Below are 11,266 nucleotides of genomic sequence, written 5' to 3'. Positions count from 1 at the left end.
CGACGATCTCTTCTTCTCATAAGAAAATAATCAATTTGTGTTTTATTAGATCCACTCTTATAAGTAATAAGATGTTCATCCCTTTTCTTGAATAAAGTATTAGTAATAACAAAATCAAACGCTAAAGCAAAATCTAAAATAACTTTACCTTCTTCATTAGTTACTCCAAAATTGTAGCCACCATGAATATTTCTGAAATCTTCTACCACTCTACCGACATGTCCATTTAAATCTCCTCCAATAAAAATTCTTTCTTCAAGAGGTATCATTTGTATTAAGTCTTCTAAGTCATTCCAAAATTTATCTTTAGACTCTGTATCTAAACCTACTTGAGGAGCATAAACACTTATAATATTAAAAATCTTAGTATCAATGATAATCTTAAGGGCTATAATTCTATCACCAACTCTATTAATTTTTACAACATTATCTTTCAAACTCTTATCTATAATTACACCTACACCATTTCTAGTGCGACTCTTACCAGAATACCAAAGTTTAAAACCTAAATTATCAATCTCCTTAGCCTTTTCTCCCACCCACTTAGTTTCTTGAATACATAAGATATTAATTTTTCTATGAATCATAATATCAACTAATTCCATTAATTTACCATTGAGAGTGCTTATATTCCAAGATCCTATCCTAATATTAGTTTCATTAGTTTCATGGACTAACTTCTTTACCCGCATTCGCCCGTAATGTGGGAACCCTTGCTTATTTAACACTACACCCGGGCGCCGGTGTAGCGTCCCTTGCACACTTATCACTGTATTCAGGCTATACAGCGCGTCGCTTCCAGGGGACGCCCTAGCACTTACACAATGATCAAAAGGATTCATGTCATGATTTTTTCGACAAGTTTTACGCTGGTTGTCGACTACCTAACGCAACCCTCCACTTTTCTCATCCGGGCTTGGGACCGACAACGGCAATGTTAAAGAATGTGAATCCAAAGGTTAATAAGTGAGATGAGATACTCCACAGTCAATCCCATAAATATGTTCTATGATAACCAAACAGTTATTAGTATTGTAAAGAATCTTGTACATCGTGATAAAACCAAACACAGTGAGATTGATAGACATTTAATCTCTAAAAAAGTCAACGGAAGTACTATTCTCATAATCTACATTCCTACTCATATTCGAGTAGCTTAAATTTTCGCTAAATCTCTATTTTCAGGCAACTTCACTGCTTTGAATACCAAGTCGAGCCTTTACAATATCTATGATCCAAGTTGAGGGGGTGCATGGAATTTTAAGTTTCCAATTTTAGTTTTATTCTCCTCTATTCTCTTTTTATTGTCATATTTTTTTCCTTCTTGAGATTTTTTTTTTTATTTTTGGAAAGGTTGAAATTAAGTTTGTCCTATTTGTTCCTTATTAGAAAGGAAGAAGAGTTGTAATTTGATGATTGAGAAATAGGAAAATATAATTCTCTAGTTTTCTTCAATTTCCAACATTTTTATTCACTTAGGGGCCAGTTTGGGATTACTTCCGTATTTTTTTTTTTATTTCTTTTAAGTATTGGTTTAAAACAAAATATTTTTTACATATTTGGGTAAGATATAATTGTTTTCAAAAACACTCAAAACACCTAAAAATTATTTTTATAGTTCTGAAAAACATGTTAATCTATTTTTAGAATTAAAAAATAAAAATATATAAAAACAACTCTAAAAAACATGTTATTTAAAATAAAAAAAAACATAAAAAAATGATCTCAAATAAGCTTTTAGTATTCTTCTCTTCTAACACTAAATCTTGAAAATCCTAGAATAAAATGATGTCATCTCTGTTGCGAGCTAACCCTTGTGGATAGCTGATGGGTGTGGAAGCTTTTATACCTCTCTAGATGGGAGTTTGTGCCCAACTGATACGCATGGTTGATGCTGAAAGCTATCCAAAACTCTCATATAAAAGCAAATTTTGTAAACTTTCTATAATAGAGTGAAGACCTTGAGTAGCCTAAAGGCCTATGATTTTCCCTTCTAATTTAAAAATTTTCCTCATAAAATGGGTAATCTTTTGTGTGAGCTGTGTAACGTACCATAATTGGATTTGGTTAGCATCAATAATGAAGTTGAAGTGACGAGCAGATGAAGGGGAGGAGGCAAAATGGTGGATGAAGCGACGAAAAAGCGAAGGAGGCCCTTGTGGCTATTAAAGAACAAACAAGAAGCAGGCAAGCGCAGATCGCAAGCTTCAGTGCAAGCCGAGCTCAAGTCGTGCATAGGAATGTGATTATGGCAAGCGAAGGAGATAAAGATAGAGAGTGGTGAAGGAGATCCGACAAGCATCTTTACATGCAAATTGGACATGAGACGGAGAAAAGGTGTTTTTTGTGCAAGGAATTTTTCATGCTTGTGCGTGGCCGTGTTTGGTAGCATACAAATAAGAGGGTTTAGCGATGAATTTGACTTAAATCCAGTCAAATATCAAAAACAACCGTTAAATCAAACTTTTTCATGTTCTATCACTTTTCATCGTGTTTCGTCTCTATTATAACATAAATATGGATTTAATAAATCCAAATGAGAGACGGCTATAAAGGATTTATTCTGCCGTCGACGAGCTCCATCTCCGTGGCAGGATATATTGGATTACTAAATCTTATTTAACGTAAATCCCGGTAGCAGCCAAACACCGCCGAAGCATTCACATAAATGAGTATGAGGTAAACTTTAATTAGTTTTTTATTTCAATTATAAAAATCAAAATTTTTATGATTCTAAAAAACTTAAAAAAGTAATTGATTTAATTAAAGATAAATTGATACTTAGAAAATAAATCTAAAATTCAAATGAGATAGAATAATTTAATTAATTGAAATTTTTTATAAGTAAAATATTAAAATATTATTTTTGCTGAGACACATAATTAACTGATGTCGGAGTTAACCCAAACCATAACATATATACAAATATTATTACTTGAAGCAACCGAGCAGTTCAATCAACACACTAGAAAGAAAAAATATAACAACACGACAACCAAAAATTGGAAATATCAACAGAAATGATACAACCAATCAAACTATGGTGGGATCTTGGAATAGTGGTAGTGATCGACAAGGGTTTGGCCCTCCGAAGAGGTAGTAATGAGTGGGTGAAGCTTGGAAGGCACAACAACAACCAAGAGTGTGGACGATGGCATCAAAGAGTAGTTGCGGCAAGGGCAACAAGTTGAAAGGAGGAATGAATTGTTGATGGTTGGAACAATAGGAAACAACAGAAAAAAACTATTTTCGGGTGGCTGCAAAGATAGGGGATGTTGGTGGAAGCGACAGGAGAAGCTGGAAATTGCAGGACAGCAAGATGACAATTGTCCAGGGTAGCGATAACAAGGACAGGTCTGGAATGAGGAAACTGCGGGGAAAACAACAAGGTGCAACGTTTTGGGGGAGGCTGCAACAATGGAGCGCGGTCCAGAGCGACGTAGAGATGATGTGAAAAGGGATAGGGAAGATAAACACCACCTCGGGAGAGAGATACAACCATAGCACCACTCAAACCCTAGGATATAGCTTTCAAAGGGAGAAATAGAAAACAATGATTGTCCCGACAGAAATTTGAGCCAAAACTGAATTTCAAACCCTAATACAACACATATAGGAAATAAATAAATAGAAATGAAGGATAATATAACCATGGATGTGGTACTGTAGCTACTGTAGCAGCTATAGTACCACATCCAAACTAAGCTCCGACGTCAATCTCCCAGAGTTAGCGAGAGCTTCAAACTCATCCGTCGAAGCTTCCGTCTCCTTATCATATGGTCTCAGGTCAACCACGTTGAAGGAGGCGAAAATTTTGTAATCTCCTGGTAAGTCAAACTTGTTAGCATTGGCATTCCAAAACACATCTTGATAGAATATGTATTCATTCTGTTTTGGCACAATCATAACTGGAACTACATGTAGATAAGTATCCTCACAAACCAAACAAAGTCTCGAACCATCAAATCTATAATTGGCACCTTCCACTCTTTATACTGATCCGAGTGTATTTGATAAATAAGTATGTAGGGAAAAATCAACTCTGGGACAAAATATATGGTAAGTTGGACCACAGTGAAGTATAACCACTTAGAATATGCCTCTTTTTGTTTTAAAGGACCTGAATCCCATTGTAGAATGTTCTTTCCAACAAGGCTCTTAAAGCAATTTCCAACATTGTGCTTCATCCATCATGTTTGATCAGTTGTCGACGAGTATACTGTTGAACTGAATTTAATACCACAATGACTCCTTATGGGCTTCCAGAAGAAACATAAAAGAGTTTCATCTACGACATATTGGACCTCCCTCAATAGAGGTAACTCAAAAAGTAGGTTAAATATCTGAAAAGTCTGAATTTCTCTTATCTGGAATTGCTTTGTCTGATATCAGCTCCTCAAACTCATATCTCTTCTGAACATCCAATACTAGTCATGTTGATTATTCTCTCATTGTTTGCAAAATAGTAGTTTTATGAACCATGATCTCCTACTCTACATGAATGCCTACTACCTTAGACTCACTATCTTCTAGAGCAATTATTATCAACTCAGTTGGAGTCTTTCCTGGGTTCAACTCAAATCGATGGCATCCCATCCTGAGGAGGATGTGGAAAGGAATAGGGAAAATAAAAATCACCTCGGGAGAAATATAACTGGAGCACTACCCAAACCCTCGGATACAACCCTCGAAGGGAGAAACGGGCCCCGGTGACAGTCTTGATAGAAATTCAAGCTAAAATTGAATTTCAAACCCTAATACAACACATATATAGGAAATGACTAAAAAAAGAATGAAGGCTAATAAGAAAAAAAACATAAGAAACGAAAACAGGATTGTTTCAGCCGACCTCTCACGATTGTTAAATCCTGCGGTAAGCTCCCACATCATTTACATTGTTAAATAATAATCTATTAAATATTAGAAAATTTATAGTAATTACTAAATTAAAAAAAAGAATATTAAATCAAAGTATGATATATCAAATAAGAAATTAGAGATTTAATTAGAGCTCACAAATACTTACGTAAAGGTAGAAACTAAATGAAAAAGTTTTATATGTTTAAGTAAAATAAAATTATAAGTAAATAATAAGAAAAATAATAATAAATGTAAATAGATAAAATAAAATAAAATAGTTATAACTGAAAATATAGTAAATATTATTATTTAACATTATTAATAAATAATATAGTAAATATTAGAAATTTATAGTAATTGATAAATAAAAAAAATGAATATAAAATCAAATATTAATACATCATTACGAAAATAAGAAATTAGAGTTCAAAATTAGTTAAGGTAGAAATTAATTGAATGAGATTTATATGTTTAAGTGCAATAAACATATAAATAGATAATAAGAGAAATACTAATAAATGTAAATAACTATAAAAAAATAAAATTGTTATAACTATATCATTGACATAAATGTAACGAAGAAGTAGATTAGATTGAATTTATAATAAATAAAGAAACAAAGAAAAAGAAATTTTAATACTTACAAAATTTTAATAAAAGCTTCAAGATTAATAATTTAATATGTTAGAGTTAAATTGAGAGATTAAAAATAAAATTAAAATAATATAATTAATATGAAAAAAAACATTAATGAAGAATATGTAACTACTATGATTAAAATTTATTAATATGAAAATTTTCTATATTATGAGTGTTAAAATCAAGGAGTTAGGATTAAGGAGCAAAGAGATGGAAAGTCAGTATATCGACATCGAGAAGATCACTCTTATTTCTAAATTATAGTAGTATTTTTGCTTCTTCTAAATCACTTAAATGAATAGTTATAGATGTTATTTAATTTAATTGCAAAATATTACCCGAACTCATCTACTTGTTAATATTATTGATCATATTGATATAAATGTTTATAGTTCTTCAACGAGATTATTTTTTATACATAATTATAAGATATTTATATTATATATTGAATAATATGAAAATTTGATGGGATTGTATGTGCAGGTTAACTAAAGAAAATTACCTCCTTATGATATTAATTTGGGAAACTAAAGTGATTGTATGCGTAGGTTAACTAATGGAATTTACCTCCTTATGATATTAACTTGGGAAACTTAATATTAAATCTGATATACCTTCATTGGTCCAATATAGATGGTGCTCCTGAGATGGACGTAAATATTATAGATAAAATAAAATAATTACTATACAATATAATGTTATAAATCTTTTTGAATGACCATAATCCAATAGTAACTATCAATTATTTTTAGACGAATTTATTTTAATTGACTAGTATACATATTATTTTATTGATCATTATGTTACTATAGTTTAGAATATGAAATATTCATTGACTTGTTGATAGCTCGTGTTATTTTATACCGAACGATTTCAGATTTAATCTTTGATTGAAGAATGAGAAATAGAAGGAGAATATTTATAAAAGAAAAATTCAATTCAAAAGTAAATTTATTTTAATCATTTTAATTAATTTTTGTTTCTTAGTGGCTCTGTTGATCTGTTTGGAAGATTATTTGTATTAATTAGTGATAAAAATTAAATTTCACAGCTCCGTTGTATGTTCCCATCCTCAAAATTCTAAAGGCCTCATGATAAATTGGTTATGTTAATATGATTGATTTGAAAGTTATCTCTTACAAAATCTATTAGCTCATTTGATTTACATAAAAAGGGCTAGGCTTGTCTTGAGGAATTGCTTATACAGTAATGTTTGTAGGTCATTATCCTAGCATGATATAAAATATAATATTCCACAAGCCAATAATCACAAAACTATAACATGCAGCCAAACTCTCAAGTCAATACCACTCACAAGACTGATCAAACAACTCCACACGGGAACCCAATATATGAGTTCCTCAAACTTTGGAGTGTGACTCCAAAAAATGCATGGCAACACAACTATCATTGGTTTTCATACCACTAATTTTAGGGAGTCAATCATGGGTCAAGAGATTCTGTACCTTTGCATGCGTTGAAAACCTATTCAACCAAAGATGTAGATGCACGCAATCACTAACTTATCATTAGCTAATTTTTTTCTTATAAAAATTGATGCGTGACTAAACCACTAGTCTAAAATGCATTAACTCTACAAAGGAATGACAGCAATAGGCGGCATATAAATTTTATTAAAAAAATACTAAAGTAATATTTTATAAACTAAGGTATCCGAAGAGGGGAGTATTAGTTTGGCTTATAATTCATCAAGATTTTTGGGTGAGAAAGAAAGGAATTGTAACCCAAATATCTATTCACCATGCAAATTAGGAATAAAATTGTTCCAATACTGAGGATCATGTTAATCCAAGACATCAATGTTAAATAAATAAGAATGAAAACCACCTTTAGTTCTTCTTTGTTTAGTCTAAAATATGCCACACTTTCTTTCTTTTAATTTAATTACCCAATGAATTGGCGATTCTTTCAAAATGGATTAATAAATCTGCTTAGTATCAACCAAAGTCGCAAGTCCATAAAAAAAGCAATCCTTTGATAGGGCCTGTTTCCTTTGAAGAAATAATATAGATGCACGAAGTGTAAGATAAGTGCTAAAAAAAAGACATCTTGCCTGTAAACAGGATCTAGAATTACTCCAGTTTCAGCTGCAACGTCTTTAACAAATTGAAGCTCCTCTGCATTACTGATGGCATAACCCAAGCCTTTTGCCTGAAAAAAAAAAATCGAAGGATTCATTGCCTTTATGATTCTTAACAACTTTGACATGGGACATATCTTAAGCTCCAAAATAATCCTCTCTATTCGTACACTGTTAATTTAGTTCCAAATTAATACTTTTTTTTAATTTAGTCTCTTGATCATACAAAATTGATCTAAAAATGATATCAAATTTGTATAGCCAAGAAACTATGGATCAATTTTAAACTCAATTTATACACGAGGGATCACTTTGTACAGTTGATCTACAAACTAAGAGAAATTTGATGCTTTGAGACTAAATTGACCACACATATATATATATATATATATAGAAAAAAAGCCCAAAGGAAAAACATATTAATATTGAAAAGATACAGAAAGGTTGTATGAGAGGCCTAAAAGAAAGCCCAACTCACACAATACAACGTACACAAAACCCAAATAAAGCAAAGATACATAAAGGTAAAAAACCAAAAGGCCACAAAATGACGCAAAAGTGCTCGGGACGTCCCGCTTTAGTTCTCCCTCTACCTCTAGTTCTTAGAAGTGAGTCGGCTAATAAATTGGAAGGGTGAGTACCATTGCTCGTAGTTACTACAGTATCATTCATCAAATTTCTAAGCTCAAGTAGGTCTCCATTCTTCTTCTTCCTCCTGGATGTGTAGACCTGTCATTCCTCACCGATGATTGACTCATCTGATCAGTAGGTTCCAAAGTTGGTCGGACAGGTGTAGGCTGTTGCACATCACGATCCCCATGAGCCTCAGTAACATTAACAGCTTGCTCGACCTGATGAAAAACTAGTAAAGTAGTAGAAGTATTGTCACCTGTATTATCGGTGATATCTAGAGCAGGTGGGGTCTGAAGACTCACCCTCTCCCCCACGATAGGAGATTCCAAAGACAAGGGAGCTACAATTGGGGACTGAATGGTTGTCATATTGCTCGCGAGAATCGTGAAATCATCCGAGATATTCTTTTGATGACCAATAGTGTCAATAACTTGGAGCTGATCAGAAGAAGATGAAATCGCTGCCTCTAGCGGAGCATTACGCTTTTTTGGTCTGAGTTGGGGTGTTAGATAGTGGCATTGAGAACTGGAATGACAGAACATACGACAATTTGAACAATACGAAGGAAAATGTTCAATCACTACCTTTTGCCAATATTCATGATGTTGTGTGCCCAACCAAATTTTCTCAGAGGCGGGTGTAGTGATGTCTCTTTCGACAAGTACCCTGGTTTCAAATGAACGGGAAATATTAAAAGTAGGAATGTCTGTTTTAAGTGACTTACCATAAGCTGAGACAATAGAGTACAACACTTTTTGAGTAAAATAATGAAATTTCAGACCAGGAAGACGAATCTAAAGTAAAATGATTTGTGGTTCTGTCTGTAGGTCAAAATCCACAAACAAATTCAGAATCTTCATTGTTGTTATCAATCTAGATTATCTTTCGAGCAAATAAACGCGTGTAATATTCTTCATTATTTAGTTGTATAACAATGTGTCTTCCATCTAAAAGTCCAATTTTTCACTCCCCAACAAGGTGCATAAGCTCAAACTCCTTACAAATCAGCTCCATTTTGGGATGGTCATACAGAAATTTCTCGACCAAATTCATTCTACAGGAGGAAGCAAGTTGAATACATTCAGCTTCTGTAAAAAAGATGGCAGACATCTCATTCTTCCTACCAAGTTTTTTGATGTCTTCCGCCCACTAAAATGAAGGAAAGAACATGATTTAGGCGCATCTGAGGCGTGGACACCCCCAAGTGCAGCAGCATATGATCTATCGGAAGCCATGGAGTTGCGGCTTAGCAGAGTAGAGAGCGGAAACCCGAAACAGGGAGCAGGGGAGCGGAAACCTATATATATATATATCTTTAGAAAAACCCAAGTACAAATATATTAAAAAAGGAAAGGTATATAGATAGATTGAAAGAAAGGGCCCAAATTGACACCCTAACCATCCGACATACAACACACAGGTAAGTCTCAGAAAGATACATGTATACCCCCAAAAAAAGGACAAGATTAAATGTAGACATATAAACTCTACGCCAAAATTCTGCCAAGACTCGCATATCCAAGAAACTTGAGAATGATCCAATTTAGCCTTGTCTCTTGTTATAGTACGGACATGTATAGGTTGTTGCACATCATGAGCCCCATGTGTCTGACTAACAGTAACAACTTGCTCGATCTGATGAGGCGGTAGAAACGCATTAGAAATACTGCCACCCATTACATCAGTGATAGGATCTAGGGTAAATGAAGTATGAAATGTCTCCTCTGCCCCACGAACAGAGGTTCCCTAAGAGGAATCAGGGGACCTACATCATGAGCATTGTGTGGAGACTGAGTGGTTGACAAATTGACTGAGGGAATAGTGACACCTTCAGGAGTATCCTTCCGATGATCAATAGTGTCAATAACTTAGAGCAGATCAGGAGGAGGGGGAATCTCTACCTCTAGCTTAGCACTTTGCTCCTTTGGCCTTAGATGAGGGTGTAGATGGTGACATTGAGAATTAGAGTGGCAGAACATATGATAATTCGAGCAATACGAAGGGAAAAGATCAATAACAACATTTTGCCAATATCATCGGTTTTGTAAGTCTAACCAAATTTCCTTAGGAGCGACTGAAGTGATATCCCTTTCAACAAGTACCCTGGCTTCAGAGGGACGTGAAAGATTAAAAGTACGAATATCTGTTTTGAGTAGTTTATCATAGGCTAAGGCAATAGAGTACAACACTTCTTGAGTAAAATAATAAAATTTCACGCCAGAGAGGCGAATCCAAACCGGAATGGTTGGTGGTTCCGTCTGTGGGTTAAAATCCGCCGACCATTTAAAAATTCTCATTACTATGTTATCAATCCAGATTAATCTTCTAGCAAATAAACGTGTGTAATCCTCCTCATTATTAAGTTGAAAAAGGATGTGTCGGTCATCTATAAGTCCAATTTTTCACTCCCCAAAAAGGTGCATAAGCTCAAATTCCTAACGAATAAGCTCCATTTTGGGATAGTCATAAAAGAATTTCCTGATCAAATTCAGACGACAGAAGGAAGCAAGCTGATTACATTCAACTTCAGTAAAAAAGATGGTCGCCTTCCCATTCTTCCTACCAGATTTTTTAATGTAACAAAATACGCCACCCTCCGCTAGAACAAAGGAAGGTGGGAAGAAGCACGATTTAGAAGTACCTGAGGCATGAACACCAGCAAGGTTAGCAACATGCGTTCTGTCTGAAGCCATCACAAGTAAGACAGCAAGGAAGGATGAGTGGAATCCCATTCTACTTCGAGCAGAGGACGAAAGGTGAAGACGCTGGAAAACGTCCTTCAACGAGCAGTCGAATTCGAAGTGGCGCGAACATTTCTTCTTCGAGCATGAGGAAGGACGAGACGACGAAACAGACGTCCGCGCCCGGAAATCATCCTTCAACAGCATACGAGAGATAAAGCACTAACAAGACGACGAGAGATGGCGCAGAGGAAGTCAAGGCGCGAACCCTTTCTTCAAGCACGATGATGAGGATTCACCGTAGCAGACGCTAATACATACATATATATATATATATATATATATATATATA

General features: G+C 34.2%; 1 protein-coding gene across 2 annotated transcripts in view; it reads right to left on the bottom strand.

The window, feature by feature from the left end:
- LOC110027872 (putative D-cysteine desulfhydrase 1, mitochondrial) overlaps window positions 1–11,266 on the bottom strand; it is a 68,357-nt gene that overhangs the window by 8,127 nt on the left and 48,964 nt on the right. For both annotated transcript variants that reach the window (XR_002294383.1, XM_020729490.1), the window contains exon 9: window positions 7,574–7,671. Coding sequence is in view for 1 of the 2 variants with exons in the window: in XM_020729490.1 (XP_020585149.1) it covers window positions 7,574–7,671 (98 nt within the window). In the remaining variant the exon portion in view is untranslated. The remainder of the gene's footprint in view (window positions 1–7,573; window positions 7,672–11,266) is intronic.

Source organism: Phalaenopsis equestris, unplaced genomic scaffold (genome assembly GCF_001263595.1).
Source record: "Phalaenopsis equestris unplaced genomic scaffold, ASM126359v1 Scaffold000458, whole genome shotgun sequence".
Classification (NCBI taxonomy): Eukaryota; Viridiplantae; Streptophyta; class Magnoliopsida; order Asparagales; family Orchidaceae; genus Phalaenopsis; species Phalaenopsis equestris.
This window is presented reverse-complemented; position numbering and strand designations above follow the sequence as displayed.